The sequence below is a fragment of the Mastigoproctus giganteus genome, chromosome 1 (genome assembly GCF_048544385.1).
Source record: "Mastigoproctus giganteus isolate SK-2022 chromosome 1, ASM4854438v1, whole genome shotgun sequence".
Lineage (NCBI taxonomy): Eukaryota > Metazoa > Arthropoda > Arachnida > Uropygi > Thelyphonidae > Mastigoproctus > Mastigoproctus giganteus.
Genome location: NC_143575.1, coordinates 190,200,572 through 190,219,574, shown reverse-complemented (window position 1 = coordinate 190,219,574; position 19,003 = coordinate 190,200,572). Strand labels below are relative to the sequence as shown.

The window sequence follows — 19,003 nt, the reverse complement described above, 5'->3', positions numbered from 1 at the left end:
CCAAAAACTGCAACAAGCATTTCATGTTTTTCCACAGCTAACCTTCAAGTTTACAACAAAATTTAATTTCCAACATTTAATGTTTGCACACTGTTTATATTTTATCATTTTCAGTACATGCAACAAATGAGAAAAAGAAGTGTTTGCTATGCTAAAGCAGCTCTCTGCTAAAGTGGCATGCAACAAGTTAAAACTTGGCATGACAATGCTGAAAAAAATGTCACTGTAAGCTGCTCACAACTGTTTAGCTACTACTATGTATTCAAGAATTATAAGATCATTCACAAAACTTTTTTGATCAAACCTGATACATTGTAGAATACTGTAAAAGAAAATATTTCCCAGCAATTTTCTTACTGCTTCTTTCTTTCTTCCTTTTTTATTTATTTTTATTTTTTTTTTCAATATATAACAAAACAGATTGTTAGGCACAGAATTCTAGAACATTGTAATAATATATTTAGCAGAAACATTAGGTTCTGTGTTAGATTAAAACCAATGCATCTCAGGCCATGAGGTATTTACAGATTGTTTGTAACTTGTATATGTTGTACCAGAGGGATGCAAATCTGAATAAAATTAATTAATTGGATAAAAAATAAAACTATACCTCTACCTGAGAAGAACTAACTTGGTTTTGTGTGAAAGCACCGTGACAGGTTCCTCTCATCAACTACTGGATTCAAACCAGGACTTTTCCAAACAGATACCAATTAGACAAATTATTCAAATGACAAAAGAGTGCACACACAAAAATAATGTCCCTCCCCTCACTAAGTTGACTGGCTTAGTAGCAATAAATGGCAAACATGCCATTAAAAATACTCTCCACAATTTCAATTATGTTATTATTTAAATATCTTTCATCATTACTGGATTATAAAGAATTCTTATACATAACACTAAGACACTGATAGATGAGTATGAATAAAAAATAACAAAGATTTGGTATGTTATTTTCTTTGAGCCAATTTTATACTTTATGCGAGACTTGTTAGGTTGCCTTGCTCCTTAAGTTAGAAGAAAATTAAAGCATTTCTCATTTTGTACAGTAGCAACATTCCCACACTGAAATGTACAAATGAGCAGAATTTAGAACAACAGTTTCAAAATTTTAGAAAATTTTAGAACAAGCATTTCAAAAACTAAACCCTTGGTTTAAAATCAGTAAGAAATTATAAGCAGTTACCTGAAATCAGTGAAATTAATCCCAAATGTTTCTGGGACTAATTTCAGGAAATTGCTTATAACTGCCACCAAAGCATCCAGACTTCTTTTGGATGATTCAGTGGCAGTTAAAACAGAAATACAGAATAAACCAGCAGCAGTAAAATATGTAAATAGATTAACATGATGAAAGATAATATTCAAACCATTAGTACTGCGAGTGCAACTAGAATATGGAAATGCATTGAACAAGAAAATAATGTAGGTCTTTTGCTATTGTTAAAGGATTACTAGCACAAGGGTCAAAAAGGACTTATCCATGATTTATTTCTAACAAAAATTTTTGATACTACAATGGTCAGAGATGATTACATTATGAAACGAAAAAACTTTGTTTATATTTAACCTATATGTATTTTGCATGCTAAATCCAGAGGTGTCTTCAATTTTAATCTAATGTAGTCTATATAACAGCCAGTATTATTTGTTATAATAGTTTTTTTTTGTCATTAGCTATAACTACCAAACAAAAGGGTAAGTTATCTCTAGACTCATTCTGCTTGGTGGATATTACCTATATGGATATTTGTGGATATTATAGGAGAGCACAAGCATAACACCCAAAAAGACACTAACTTTTGCACTGCATATGCAGATAAACAGAACCACTTTAAAAACTTCCTACATAGTGTTTAGTGTTACACATTTGGAAGCACTGCAAACAGCAGTATAATTCATGATTTGCATCATTTACAATATACAAGGGTGAGTTAAATTTTTTCAATAAGTGTACACTATAAGTGTACACTGCATGTACCATTAATTCAAACAACAGGTGCACAAGTAACATCCATAGAGTACCAGAAAATCTAGTCTTACATGCTCAGATTCTCAATTCCCAGTGGGAATTAAGAATTTGAGCATGAGACCTATTATTTAGAATAACAGATTGCATGGCCTCTGAATGTGATCAAATTACTTGTTGGTATATTCCTTTCTGAACAATTGACAAACACAGCTTTAGTATAAATATAAAGGTAAAATAGTAGAAGATTAGATCTGCTTCAAGATTTTTTCATCATGTCATTCTTAAGTTTGCATGCATAATTTCCAATGCCAATATTTATTTATTATTAACCTTTTCACAATAGAATGTCTTTGTTGGTGAAATAGAATGACTTTAATTTTAATTTATGGGAAGAGATTATGTTTTGTATTGTATAGCATTGAATACTGGTGAGCAACTCGTTTTGAAGAATACTTGGGGGGAAGGCATCTCCGCCTTCACTCCCCCCCAATGTGGGTTGGCAATAAAGGGTCTATTAGAGTTGAAATATCCAGTTTTCTACAGATAGAGACTTGTGCCTAGGGGCAATCCATTGTTGCCTATGGTTGTATTATGACCCAAGACATTCTTGAATGAAGCAGTTGTCACTTTCATGTGTGGCAATTAAACTTTTACATTTAATTCAGATTATTTTTTTGATGGTATGTATTATTAGATAGAAAGTTGAGGTGCTCATATTGCTTTTCTCTCAACTTCTAACTCTTTAAACAGACTTGTCAAAAGTTGCCACTGTTACATATTCCAGTCCAGTTACACAAGCCACAGATGGCCAAAGTGTAACTAGACTGGCACATTTTGCAGACTTTTTCTGTTGAAATTGTTTAAATCTATCTTTCTGTTGTTGCACTTCTTTTTACATAGTGAAAATTTTCACAAAATATTCATCTACTTTCAATGGAAGGCATTCAGATCCCTTTTCAGCACACAATTTAATAAGATGACAAGGACAGCCTATTTTAATTAAGTATGCAATATCCTCTCTTATTTCACTTGCTACTCCAGTTTAGGTCTACCACAACAGGTGGATCAAATTAAAAGGCATGATAGTTAGCTATCAGCCAGGGGTGCCAGCATCATCGAAAGGATTATCAGTACTAAATGCCAACAGTTTTTTTGAGTTCCATATGTTTTCAGGCTGTTCAGAAGATGTCCAATGTTGAACCTATAGAGTCACCTTCCATTGCAGGCACTGAGATTGCTTTTGATTTTTTTTTTGACAATTTTTTTTTTTTTTTTTTTTTACAAAAGGTCACCAAAAAGGAACACAGCTTGGAATCATATTTTGATTACTACTACCTGTAACAATAAAAAATGTCCCATTTTTCAGTCATCATTACTAGTTCTTTCTAAATCCATGGAATTTCACTAACAATGTTTGTTTTTGTTTTATACCACAATGGTTTTCTTTTTTTGCTATTTCTCTATCAACAAAACATTTCTGAAAATGCACCTGCTTAATCAACACATCTCAGAGGAAAATTATGTTTTTTGACAAGAAGTAAATAAACATTCTGCACATATCATCAATGCTATGAAATGCAACAATTTTTGCATTTCTATGCACACTGCTGTTATGCTTATTTGTTTGCAAATGTCTGATTATATTACAATTCCCACCACTAGAAATTAAAAAACCACAGCAACATAAAGTGCACAAGGAAAGCGTGTTACCTTTTTCAGACTTTACAAAACATGGAAAATTGTGCATATACAGAGTTCAGTCACAATATTATGACCATCCCCCCCCCCCAATGCAGACATCACACACGCCTAGCAAATCATACAGAACATGTGTCAAGTTCACACACAGCAAGCATATAAGGCTTTATGTTCAGAATCCGTGAACACAATAACAGCCTCTGTCATGGATCAAGCATGCGACCTATCAGACCTGGAAAAAGGCATGATAGTTAGCTATCAGCCAGGGGTGCCAGCATTATCAAAACAGCGGACTTTGTGAAATGCTCACGTGCTGAGTAGTGAAAGTGTATCAAGCCAGGGGCTCACATCTGGTAAGTATGGGCTTGACACACCCAGGGTCCTGAGCTGGATATCATCATTCTTCTCTTTCTTGGCGATTCCCTTTTGGCACTCACTCACTCTCTCTCTCTCTCTCTCTCTCTCTCTCTCTCTCTCTCTCTCTCTCTCTCAGGGTAACTCGGGAATTTTTTTTTTTTTTTTTTTGGTTGATGCAGCACAAGCCTCAGGCTTCCTTGCACCATATAGCTAGTAATAATAATAAGATGGGATGAATGGAACAGTTTTATGACCCGACATGCCAATTATGGAGCCCTATGCACCACTAATCTCAGAGGTGAACGTCAGCTGAAACGGTTGGTCAGGACTGATTAGTGTGCTACTGTTGCTCAACTGACCATCCAGAATTGTCCGTGGGACCCACAAGAAAGGTCTCCAACACAACAGTGCAGCGAACCCTGTTGCACATTGGGCTCTGGAGCAGACGCTTGGCGACATCACCTGTTGTAAACAATGCCGTTAGTTTGCACAGCAATACCAACACTAGATCCCGGCTGAGAGGCAACAGGTGGCCTTCTCTGATGAGCTACAGTTTCTGCTCCACCGAGTGGATGGACAGTGGCATATTAGGCATGAAATCTCCAAGAACAGACACCCAGACATGACTGTTGGCATAAGGCAGGCTGGTGGGGCAGCGTTATGGACTGGGGAATGTTTCATGGCATGGCTTGGGTCTGCTGATACCCTGGAGGGCACCCTGAATGCAAATGGTTACCTATCAAGCATTGCCAATCAGGTACACCCGTACATGTTGACCGTGTTCACTGGTATCTATCAGCAAGACAATGCACCATGCCATGTCGCCAGAATTATCCGTGAGTGGTTTGAGGAGCACGACGAAGACTTCAAGCTACTCCCTTGGCCACCGAATTCCCCGGATCTTAACGCAATTGAAAATCTATGGGACCACCTCGATCGACACATCAGACGGATGGATGTTCCACCAAAGAACCTACAGGAACTCTGGGGTGCACTGCAGTCTGCATGGTCACAGATACCCCTTAGCAACCTTCCACAGACTTATTGAGTCCCTCCCACAGCGGCTGGCTGTGGTGTATGCTGTGAAAGGCGCATATTCTGGATACTAGGTAGGTGGTCATAATAATGTGACTGGCATGTATGTCTTCGGAAATTATGTCATATTTATTTGTAACCTAACTGAAAGGCATTTGTTAATTAGGTTAGAAATACACAAATACGTAGAGAGCAATACTATTATCATATGCTTCTATGTTGTAATGTAGACTACAACAAATCTGATGGCCAATTGTTAATGAAAGCAAAAATTCACAAATAAAAAAAAAAATAGTTAAAATACTCCTATTTTAAAAGTTTATTTTATTTCATTTTTTTCTAAAAAGAAAAAGATGGAGAAAAACTGAATTTCTGCAAAATACAGAGAAACTTTGCAACTTTATTACAATGGTGAGACATCGAAGAGTTGAATCAAATAAAAAATATGGATGCTCTGGCATAAATCTAAAGAGTTAGCAGCTAAACATTACTCTTGAGGAAAATTTGATTTATTTTTAAATAAGGTACAATTAAGGTTATATCCAATGTATACTGTGCATTTCTTTGGGCTGATAGAGCCCAAATTGTCCCTATTCTAACAATAAAAGAAAATTATTGAGATAAAATGTATATTGGGGAGTGATGGGCCCACTCAGAAGGTAGCTGGTATTTCTGAGGGTGAGGAAATAAGGTTGTATGAACAGTTCTGCTTGGATTATCCAGTGAATGAAGTGATTGTGCACGTTGGTAATATACAGGTTTTCGCGACATCTGAATGAGGGGTCTTGACCTGGGTCCAACATCCATTATGACTGTCATAAAACATCCTTAGTGAGCTTTATATTTTCATATAACATCTGTATGATTATATCAACTTTTAACTGCCTTAAGGCTACTACACCCTACCAACATGGCAGCCTTAAGGCAGTTAAAAGTTGATTAGTTGGAGTAAACTTGATTGTCACTGCGAGAATATCTAGTGTCAACCAGTGACAGTCTCACTGGTTGACATGCAAGGTAGTGATTCCTGCTATTGTTGAGTGGATTATATCTGGCAAGTTATAATGTACAGGTAGCTCTGATTACCCCAGATTATTTTTCATGTTAATTTGAATATTTAAACAAGTTTGGGATGTAAGATCTCATAACTGGTTCATAACTAAGAAGGATACAATTAATATAATTTCAGAGAAGAATTTTAGATATAATTAGTAGTAGCGGCATGTGATGCAAGAAAGCAAGTGTATCAGCTTATGCAGCATCAGCCAAAAAAAAAAAAAAAAAAAAATCACACCATTCCCTCCAAATGCCTGACCAGTTCCTCCTTAAATTTATTCAACCTATCAACTTCCACAACGACAGATGGACGTTTATTCCAGCAATTAACCACCCACTGGCTAAAGGCAAATTTCCGCACATCTATTCTACATTTGTCCTTTCTTAATTTGAATTTATGCCCCCTTAGGTTCGTAATCTGAACAAGTGGAAGGATCCCATCAGAATTCAGCGTGCTCAACCCATTCAAGGCCTTATACACCTCAATCAGATCACCGCGCAGGTGCCTAGTCTCCAGCCACCGCAATTTGCAGAACTTAAGCCTCTCTTGTTAAGAGGATCCCTTCATTCCCCTCACCAATCTTGTTGCCCTTCTCTGTACATGCTCAAGTAAATTTACATCCTTCCTAAAATGAGGCCTCCAGACCTGTACGCAGTACACAAGGCGTGGCCTGATCATTGCCTTATAGAGAGGGACAATCACGTCCTTTTCCCTGCTAGCAAAATTCCTATATATCATTGACAAAACCCCATGACCTGCACTGGCAGCCTGTCTACATTGCTCAGAAAACTTCATATCTTACTGCACAATTACTCCCAGATCTTTTTCATTTTCTACCACCTTAAGTGTAGTACCACACAGTTGGTACGTTTCTCTGGGGTTACTTCTACCCATATGCAGTACTTTGCATTTGTCAAGGTTAAACTTCAGTTGCCACTTCTTAGTCCATCTGCCCAAATTATCTAGATCCTATTGCAGTAGCACACTGCCATTACTGTCATTAACAACCCTGCCAACCTTTGCATCATATGCAAACTTCGACATTAAGCCTGATATACCTTCATCAATATCACTGATAAATATACAAAACAACAGTGGACCCAACACCGAACCCTATGGGACTCCACTAATAACATTAGTCCACGAAGAGCAGCACCCATTGATTACCACCCTCTGTCTTCTCCCACTTAACCATCCTTTTATCCATTATAGCAACTTATCCATAATACCATTCTGCTCCAATTTGTACAATAGTCTTCCATGCGCAACAGTGTCAAAAGCGTTCCTGAAATCCAAATATATGATATCAAAATTATTTTTTGCATCCAATTCCTTTGTAACCACATCATAATATCCTATCAAATTTGTCACACAAGACTTTCCCTTAACAAACCCATGCTGTGTCTGAATTATTGCTGCAGTCTTCTCTAGATGATCCTGCAATGCATGTTTAACCAGTGACTCCATTATTTTACCCGGAACAGAAGTTAAACTAACTGGTCTGTAATTACACGTGTCACCCTTCGATCCCCCTTTGTGAATTGGGGATACATTTGCACATCTCCAGTCCATGGGAACCTCCCCTGAGTCCAAGGATGCTCTAGTAATTATGGCTAAGGGTTTGCTTAGTTGCTTTGCCACCTCCTTTAATATAACTGGATAGATCCCATCCACCCCAAGTGCTTTTCTTATGTTTAACTTCAACAATTTCTCCTCCACTTTGCTCTCAGTTATTACAAAATCATTAAGTATCCTGCTACAATTTGATAACCTTCTGCCATTTTCAAACCTTAATAATTCCTCATGTGTGAATGTAGATGCAAAATACTCATTCAGTTTGTTTGCATTCTGAGCAGGATCATCAACAGTCGAACCATCGATGTCAAGTGGACCAATCAGATTCATTCCCTTCCTTTTAGAGTTTATATAAGTAAAGAAGGCCTCCGTAGCCGAGTGGGCAGGAGCGGGAGTGCAGTAGCATACACTCTTTGAGTTAGACCGGGGTTCAAGCCCCTGATTGCTGAATACGATCGATCTGCCAACCCGCACTGGACCAGCGTGGCAGATTATGGTCCATTTCCCTCAGTATGAATTGTTGAGGAGGCTTCCATCCTGCAGTGGGTTGATAATGGCTGCACTTTACTTTTATAAGTAAAGAAATCCTTGCTGTTTTTCTTAGCATCTTTTGCCAAGGATTTCTCATAATCTGCCTTCGCCTGCCTAACCTCCTTTGTGATCTGATTACAGACTAGCTTATATCTGCCAAAGGCTTCTGAGTTGCTTGATAATTTATATGCATCCCATGCATTTTTCTTCTCTGTTACGAGTCTCAGAGTCTCATTAGTTCATTAGATAACCATTTAGGCCTAAATCTTGAACAATATTTCTTAATAGGTATGAAACTTTTAGTAGCATCCACGATTAATTCCTTGAATGCTTCCCACTTAGAATTTACTGTTGGTAACATCGTCAGTTGATCCCACTGTACAGAATTTAAAAACTTACTGAGACCACTGTACTCACCTTTATGGAAGCAAAAACTCTTTCCTTTACCCATGATGGTAATTAAATCTTTAAGTAAATCCTACATCAGTACACTGTGATCACTGCCACCTAGTGGTTCCTTTATCTGCAAATTCCTAATACACGAATGATCACTGCTGATAACCAGATCAAGAGTATTACCCTCTCTGGTTGCCTCTAGAACATGCTGCTGCAGAAAACAATCATCCAATAAATCCACCATTATAAGACATTCTGATTTACTAGCCCACTCTATTTCTCTGTACAATTGTTCATTGTACTCATTTCAGTCATTAGGCCTATAACACACTCCTACTCTTATTTTTGCTTTCGCAGTGCTTATGTCACACCAAACTGACTCAACAGTGCACTATTCATCTACTGTTCATAAAATCAAAAGAAGTGCACTGGGTGCACTTCTTTTGATTATATGTTTTTCTTAATTAACAGCATAACACCTCCTCCCTTTCTATCCTTTCTGTACACATTGTACTCCCCAAATTCCCGTTCTGCATTCCTTATATCTGTGTGACACCACGTCTTTGCTATCCCAACAATATCCGCCTTTGATATCTTGACCAACACTTCAAATTCATCAAATTTATTTTCTATACTTCTAGCAATGGTATACATGCAAGCATACATGCTCCTATTCCTAATTACCCTAACACATCCAATATGAGAGTAGCATGACTGTGGAGAACATCTGAGATGGTCTATCTGTCAGAGTTTTAACTGGGTTTGGATTCCTGCATTTTTTACTAAGAGTGATATTACTTGAGGGAGGAGATGACAGTTGAAATTTTTGACCCACTAACCAACAATAATCTGATTTACCAAAATCAAGTCAGAAATTGTACTTTGCTATTTGGAGATAAATACTGCTACTTGGTAGACAATCAGATCAACCTGTCATCCGATTTGCCATTCACATTAGTGGGACTGACATACAATTTTGTCACTGCAACAAACCATGCTTCAATGGAACCAGTTGCTGTGAGAACTGTGCTTCAATGGAACCAGATGTAAGTTCAGTCAAGCAGAGAACCTGATGCTGCAGCAATAACTATGCTTTGAGTGAACCAGTTGACTACAATGATTGACTACAATGTCATAGTGGAAGGAATTTACTAAACTATCATCTCCAAAACAATATGTGGGTAGATAGTGATAGAGAAGTGCAAACGAAGAAGTACCATGTAAAACTATCCCCGTACAACAAGGAAAAAGTACCATGCATAAATATCCCCCTATACTGAAGACTGTTAAGCAATACTTACCTAAACTCCTCACTATCTGTACAGAGTTCATGCTCAATTTGCAGAAAGACCTGAACCTATTTAAAAAAAAAAAACAACAACAACACATTTCAAAGACAGAGAACATTCCCTAAAGGAAGAAGGGAAATTCTTAACAGGCTTAAAAATCATAATGATTCAAGAAAAATTCTATATCCACACTGAATATGATCAACATTTTAATCTAACATAGAATGTGCTATGTTAGATTAAAAAACAATTGAAATAAAAATTGCATTTGCAATTTCTTTGGGTATTTCCAACTTTGAAAATCAAAGTTGGAAATAAAGCCCATAAAAATTCTTTGTCATTAATTAACAGGATTCAATAACAAGCCTATTTCACATGGTGGCTCCCCACAACATGAGCAGTCAATTAAATCAACTGTGCTACCTGTAAAGAGAAAACTGAGCTCATTCCTCAAGGTATAAAAGGACAATGATCAGTACCACTGTACTTCCTGTGAGAGAACAATGATGAAAACCAAAAAATCCACATAAAATGTGTATTATCCAAAAACTAGTAATAATCTTATGTCTGTTGGCAATGCCAAGTGCCCACATGGCACCACCATCTGCTGGAATTATTTAAAATAAACCAATTTTCAAGATGGCAGCACCTTTGAAGTCATGCCCAAGGCAGAGATGCAGTCTGTGATCAGATTCTTGCATAAGGAATAAAATCTGCTGAAATTTAGCACAGAATGTTTGCTCAGTATGGTGAATTGCACATGAGTCAACAACAAGTCAATGAGTGGGTGAATAGTTAAAAACTGTTGAAAAGATCTTGACTAGGGAAAGCACATCATGTCTGTTGAAGTCACACTGATAGTGGAAGAACTAATATGAGTAAATTATTGCATTAACATTGAAAAAATTTCTATGGCATACACAGTTAGTGTTGGTTCAGCATGTATTATCAAAGCAAGGAGTTGCTCAATGGATTCCCCAGTGTTCAACACCAGAACTGTAGGAAAAATGACTTAATGTGTGTCATGTGCTTCTTGATATGAGCAATCGAGAACCTTTCTAAAAACACACAGTGACTGGATATGAATCCTGCATGCACTACTACACACCAGAAAGGAAATGTGCAAGTTCAGAGCAACAGTATGCAAGCTTACCTCAACCAAAGAAAGTCTGTAGCCCAGCATCAGATGCAAAAGTTTCTCACTGTATTCTGGAATCATAAAGGAGCATTTCTGGAACACAATTTATTTTTAAAAACTGACAACTAAAAAATACTATGATATGCTTCCAAACAAAGTATAGCTAACAATTTTAAAGGAACATTTATGGTTTTCTGTCCACAGATGTGTGCTTGCAGTATGATAACATCAGTCCTCATGTTATCCATGCTACTGTAATCAGATACAGGAGATAAAGTTTGAGACACTGTTCTATCTATCATATTCAAAAGATGTAGCTCCATATGATTATCACCTTTTTTTTGGAAACTAAACAATTTTCTACGAGGACATCACTTCTCATCAGGTGAAACAATCACAGTGGAATATAAATGACTTTAAAACCAACCCTAAAACTTCTTTCAAGGAATCTAGGCATTAGTGCAGTACAGGAGGAAATGTAAGGAGGACTACACTGATGACTGACAAGCACAGTTTCTTGACTGTTTGTGAAACACAAGTTTTATAAAAACTTTTGTGATTTTCATCAGAACAATCTTTGTTAATAGGTTCCAAACTTATATACAATAATCAAGATGTCAACAAAACAGTAAAGATTTGAACCCAACATTTCAAGAATGGGGATCTAATTGAAAAAGTGAAGTTAAGGAGCAAGCAGATTAGTTTTTGATAAATAAAAGAATATATATATAAAACTTTTTTATAAGAATTAAACAGTATAAAATATTATTAATTAATGGTTTATGGACCAGGGACACTGCTACCTTTAAGCAGAAAGAACCCAATGATAAAAAAAAGACATAAGTGGAGAGTGTAAAGGTAGGTAGATAATGTCAAGGTGCTAACGGAACTGAAATTGTAACAAAGAAGAGAAAATTTATAATAATAAGTAATTAGAAGTATTAATGATGTGGGTCCTATGATTTCAGTGCCTTCCTCTTGGGCCAGTCGCCAAAATTAAAGGGAAAAAATGGCAAGAAATACAGCCTCTGTTTCTGACATGAAATATATGCAGCACATAGTACACATGAAAATTCAGCATTGAAGATAAGGGTTAAAATTTAAATCATATGGCTTACATATATTTTATGGCTGACCTGACAGAGGCAGAATGCAAAGTTTAAGAAATAGGATAACTTATTGAGGTCGAGTAGGTATATGATCACAGAGAAGATCTGTACTGCAGATGACGGTAATAAAAAGTATAACATAAATCTGTTCGGAAGTATTTATGGTATAAGATAGTGACTCTGTGTGTAAGAAATCAGAAAGTTAAGGAAATAATCAAAATTAAAATAATGTAAAGTAACATTAAATTACATTGGCTACCCAGTGTATCATCAGTTAGAAACTAAGTTAGATTAAATTAAATTTCAAATATATAACAGGCATAGGTATTAAACACATGAAGTAATGCTATCATTTTTTTTTTGCTATTACATATAGTGGCTATTCTGAAACATTGAGACAGAATGATATTAGCATGTATCTTTTTGGAGATATTAGAATGCATTGCATGAAGGTGAAGACATTGAAGTCGAAGGCTTCCCATTTATTGTATATGTTGACTGTAGGCTATTAAGATCTGTATCAAAATCAAGGTAGTTGGCTGCAAGGTTATTATTATTGGTCTTCAGGATATATATTGGCACGATCTTGTAGGAAGTCGGGTCAATTTGCTACAAATAAATCATCTATATATACCTAAACAAGCAGACTTCCGGAGGCAGTGAGGTTTCATATCAGTGCAGATATAGATTTGTAATGATGCAACTGGCAGGGCTACCACAGGGGTACCTATAGTTTGTTGGTAAACTGTTTCTATCTATACATTAAAAAAGTTTTCCTCCTAGTGATATTTATTCAGCCAATGGGAGAAGAGGGTGAGGCAATTATATCACTACAAATACAATTAATTATTGACAACTGCCTCCATAACATTCACTAATCTCATGCACGTGATTCACTGTCTAACAGTTAAGGTTCCATTGTAACGTTTTTTGTATATTAACGAATATTGTATATTTTGTAAATACTACAGTTTAGTATTTTGTAAATATTTTAAATATTTGTATAGTTTTTAAATATTTCAGTTAAATATTTTAGTAATGCTCTTTCAGATGCAACAATATTCCTCATGTATTATGGAACCCGAAGCAAAAGGTCTTTTCCTAAGTGACCTATGTCAACGCAGGTAAAACAATCAGAAAAGGAGGTGCCTTCATCTGTCAATTATCGGCATCTTCCTCGCTTTCAATGAAGTACCTGCTGGTGTATACTATACTGGACTTCATCCAATATCACTATATAATTATTTACCTGCTGAGGGGGGCTTGGCTTAGCTTAGCTTAGGTAGGGTGTTTATCTCTCCATCCCACTGTTTTAAAATGGGAAAATGAGATCTCGATTTAAAAAACAGTGGCAAATGTGGGGAAAAACACCCTAGGCATATCAACCAAGGAGGACAGTGGGCAGGGAAAGCAGTGGCAATGCCGATCACTACTTTGTTACTGTCCATTTGTCGAAATATGGGAGACGCAACTTGTCAATCTCTGCTTTCCCACTATTTTGTTTGCCACCATGTTGGAAAGTGTACACCGTTCTGGAGTTTTCCGTGATATTTATTTGACCTTGAGAATGCTGCGGACAACAAATGCACAGGTAAATAATTACATAGGTTATTTACTGATTAGATATCGACCAGTGCTTTTCGACAGGTGTGTCCTTTACATAGAAAAGGATTTGACTTCCTCTGTATACCTCAACATTTTACATACAAAAGCGTGCGTGGGGATGGGAGAGCAAAGCAAGCAGGGGCAAAGCCCCCTAGTTACCATTAAAAATGTAATTATTGGCAATGAAAAATTCATTAAGTTGTTCCAATATGTTGGTTTACAATCTATTATATGTTTGTATTTATTATACAGATTATTTAGGACAAGCTTCAGATTAGCTTGATTAATGCTAGTGAACAGGCTATGGAATTCAAAGGTTTGTATATGTGATATATTGCTATTATGCAAGACTTTTAAATGGGAATATTGTTCAGTATTAGCATTAGTTAAGGCATATGATGCAAGAAAGCAAGCTTATATAGCATCAGCCAAAAAAAAATAAAAAACAATCCTATTTCACTTATCCGATCACTCTAAATGTTTGTTAGGTTTAGCCTTAAATTTATTTAAGCTATCATCTTCCACAACAACAACAGATGGAAGTCTGTTCCAGCAATCAACTACCCGTTGCCTAAAGGCAAAATTCCGCACATCTATTCTACAACTTTCTTTCCTCTATTTTAATCTATGCCCCCTCAGGTTCTTATTCTGAGTAGGCGAAAGTATCCAATCAGCATTGAGCCTGCTCAAACCATTCAAAGCCTTATACACTTCAATCAGATCACCTCGCAGATGCCTAGTCTCCAGATGCTGCAACTTGCAGAACTTAAGCCTTTCTTGGTAAAAGCACCCCTTTGTTCCGCTCACCAATCTTGTTTCCCTTCTTTGTACTCGTTCTAGCAACTCTACATCCTTCCTACAATGAGGCCTCCAGACCGGTACACAGTAATAAAGGTGTGGCCCAATCACTGCCTTATACAAAAGAATAATCACCTACTTGTATCTGCTAACAAAATTCCTATATATCATTGACAAAACTCTATGATCTGCTCTGGCAGCAAATCTGCACTGCTCAGAAAATTTCATATCTGACTGCACAATTACCCCCAGGTCTTTTTCATTCTCCACCTTCCTGAGTGTAGTACACAGTTGGTACGTTTCTCTTGGGTTACTGCTACCCATATGCAGTACTTTGCATTTGTCAATGTTAAACTTCAGTTGCCACTTGTCAGCCCATCTGACTAACTTTTCTAGATCCTGTTGCAGTAGCATACTGTATTTACTGTCATTAACAACCCTGCCAACCTTTGTATTATCTGCAAACGTGAACATTAAGCTATATACCTTCATCAATATCATTGATAAATACACAAAACAACAATTGGCCCAACACTGAACCCAGCGTGACTCTGCTAATAACATTAACCCACATAGCGCAGTGTCCATTAATTATCACTCTCTGCCGTCTCCCACTCAACCATCTCTTTATCCATTGCAGTTACATGCTCTTAATCCAATACCACACCAAGTTGTACAGCAGTCTTCCATGTGCAACAGTATCAAAAGCTTTCCTGAAATCCAAGTATATGAAATCAAAATTATTTTTTGCATCCAGTTCCTTTGTGACCTCATAGTATACAATCAAATTTGTCAGACACGTCTTCCCCTTAACAAACACATTCTACTCCGAAAAAAATTCTATCCTGTGAGCCTTGCACAACCTCTACAGGGCTGAAATGATTGACAAGGCTCTAATCATATACTCCCTCCTATCGTTTCTGGGCAGAATTGCAGTTACTTTCAAATTTAACCCTTGAATTCCATTATTTTCTCTGGAACACAAGTTAAACTAACAGGTGTATAGTTACTTGTGTCACCTTTTGAACCCCCTTTGTGAATTGGTGATACATTTGCACACCTACAGTCCATGGGGACTTCCATTGAGTCCAAAGAAGCTCTCATAATTATGGATAAGGGTTTGCTTACTTCCTTTGCTGCCTCCTTTAATATAACTGGATAGATCCCATCCACCCCAGGTGCCTTTTTTATGTTTAACTTCAACAATTTCTCTTTCTGGCACTCCCCTCATTGAATAACTCCTCATGTGTGAATGTAGATGCAAAATACTCATGCAGTTTATCAGCTACCTGAGCATGATCATCAATAGTCAACCCATCTAAGTTAAGTAGTCCAATCTGATTCATCCCTTTCCTTCTAGAGTTTACAGTGTCTACAGTAAAGTTTCCAGCATCCCTTCCTCCACACTTCAAACGTGCATAGTACTAAGTACTATAAGTTTTGATACCTTTCGTGTTTGGGATTTTTTACAAAAAAAAAAAAAAAAACCATAAGTAAAGAACTCTTTACATCCTTTGCCAAGGATTTCTTGTAATCTGTCTTTGCCTGCCTAACCTCCTCTGTCACTTGATTACAGACTAATTTATATTTGCCATAGGTTTCTGTGACACCTGATAAATACACAAAACAACAATTATATATGCATCCTATACATTTTTTTTCTCTGCCACGAGCTTCATTAGTTCATCTGACATCCATTTAAGGCCTAAACCTTGAACAATATTTCTTAGTTGGAATGAAAAGCCGAATAGGCTTTAAAATTAAGTCCCTGAAGGCTTCCAATTTAGAATTCAACGTTGGTGATATCATCAGTTGATCCCACTGTACAGAATTTAAAAACTCTCTGAGACCCCTGTAGTCACCTTAAGAAAGCAATAGCCCTTCCCTTTAGCCTTGATGGTAGTTACATCTTTAAGTAAATCCCATATCCGTATACTGTGATCACTGTCACCATTTTTTTCTTTATCAGCAAATTCTTAATGCATGAATAATCACTACTGATAATCAGATCAAGAGTATTGCCTCTCGAACATGTTGCTGTAGAAAACAGTTATCCAATAAATCCACAAGTCTTGCTAGTGTGCGAGTGACCAACCCACAAGTTCCAGTAGATATCTGGAAAGTTAAAATCTCCCATTATAAGACATTCTGATTTACTGGCCCACTATTTCTCTGCACAACTGCTCAATATACTCATCAGATTCATTAGGCCTATAACACACACCTACTCTCATTTTTCCTTTCCCAGTGCTTATGTCACACCAAACAGACTCAACATTGCATCCATCAACATCAACTGGATGCACTTCCTTAGATTTTATGTTTCTTAACTAACAGTATAACCCCTCCTCCCTTCCTGTCTTGTCTATCCTTTCTGTACACATTGTACTCCTCAAATTCCAATTCTGCACTGCTTATGTCTGTGTGACACCACGTCTCTGATATCTCAACAATATCTGCCTTTGATGTCTTGACTAGCACTTCAAGCTCATCAAATTTATTAACTATACTCGTAGCATTGGTGTACATGCAAGTATATATGAACCTGTGCATATTTTGGCAGTTGGCTGGAAAGAGATCTGCATGTGAGTTAATGCAATGGTTTTTTTTGATGTGGTCCATGTTGGTATCATAAAACTTTAGTATGATGGTAGAATGTTCCTTATTAATGTTATAATTTAATGATTTCAGCTTAAATTTACAAATGTCACTTAAAAAAATGGAATAGGTGTCTAGATTTGAATTCATAACTGTGGATGAATTTATATAGTGCTTTAAGGACACTATGTTTTGTACTGAAGAGCAGATTATGTACCTGCTGAACCTCTATGTCATTATTATCCCAACTGGTTATAGTCTGGGCAAATCCACGAAGTTTGTTACTATTTAAATAATTATTGGTTCTTTGATTTCCATAGCCTATTCACCAGCATTAATCAAGCTAATCTGATGTTGTTGTTGTTTGTTATTTGGTTTTTAGGAGCATTAGATATGCACTGCTGCTCCTGCCTACCGGGTTATGAAGCTAATCTGAAGCTTGTCCTAAATAATCTGTATAATAAATACAAACATATAATAGACTGCAAACCAACATATTGGAAAAACTTAATGAATTTGTGCATTGCCAATAATTGCATTTTTAATGGTAAAACAGTTTACCAACAAACCATAGGTACCTCTATGGGTAGCCCTGCCAGTTGCATCATTGAAATCAATACCTGTACTGGTATGAAACCTCACTGCCTCCGGAAATCTGCTTGTTTAGGTATATAGATGATTTATTTGTAGCAAACTGCCCCAACTTTCTGCTAATATATATCCTGAAGACCAATAATAATAACCTAGCAGCCAACTACCTTGATTTATATATAAATCTTAATAAACCCACAGGCTACAGTCAATATATACAATAAATGGGAAGCCTTCAACTTCAATGTCTTTAACTTCACACACTGGCATTCTAATATCTCTAAAAATATACATGCTAATATCATTCTGTCTCAATGTATTAGAATAGCCACTATGCAATAGCAAAAAATTGATAGTTAACATTATCAGAAACCTCTACAATAAGCTTCAATACAACCAGTTTTCTACAGACTACCTGTATTACCATATCAAAAAAGCACTCCTTATTACTGACTATAAAAAGTTGATTAACTACACCATTGATATCAATAACATCATGGCTAACTGATATTCTATAGCTGCTAGGCTTGTACATAATGTATAGTCTATACTCCTAGCCTCTTTGGTGTGTTACAAATGTAGAAAACTTGTGCCCACCTTGTATTGGCTAACCAAGGAGTATATTATTATTTTATTTTTATTATTCATTTATTTTTTAACTTTTTAGTATTTTATATATCACACAACTGGCTTAAACACTGAAGTATGCTTGCAGTTTAGGTCCTACTATAGGAATGAGAATATCAACCCTGAACTGTCCAAGCAGGATCTATTTGTGTCTTCTTCAGTATTCTTTACGCTTTCCTACCTTTCTATATATTTTTATTTCTCGTGAGCCATTAGTTTATCGAACGCAATATTCAAGGTGTTCCTTTTCTGCTGTAAACACTGTTCTCACCTAAATAAAGTTTAGTGACTATTTAACGCTACTTTGGAAGCTTGTTATCCCTTTCTAACCTGGGACGGATTACTTCATGTGTTTAATACCTACACTTATTATATATTCGAAATTTAATTTAATCTAACTTAGTTTCTAACTGATGATATGCGGAGTAGCCAATGTAATTTAATGTTACTTTACATTATTTTAATTTTGATTATTTCCTTAACTTTCCAATTTCTTACACATGGGGTCACTATCTTATACCATAAATATTTCAGAACAAATTTACATTATACTTTTTATTACCATCATATGCAGTACAGACCATCTCTATTATCATATACCTACTTGACCTCGGTAAATTATCC

At 36.3% G+C, this 19,003-nt stretch overlaps 1 protein-coding gene across 1 annotated transcript in view; it reads right to left on the bottom strand.

Annotated features, from left to right (window-relative positions):
* LOC150091387 (protein DOP1A) overlaps positions 1-19,003 on the bottom strand; it is a 519,845-nt gene that overhangs the window by 52,261 nt on the left and 448,581 nt on the right. Inside the window, exon 27 of the mRNA XM_090390176.1 lies at positions 9,926-9,981. Coding sequence (XP_090246302.1) covers positions 9,926-9,981 — 56 coding nt within the window. The remainder of the gene's footprint in view (positions 1-9,925; positions 9,982-19,003) is intronic.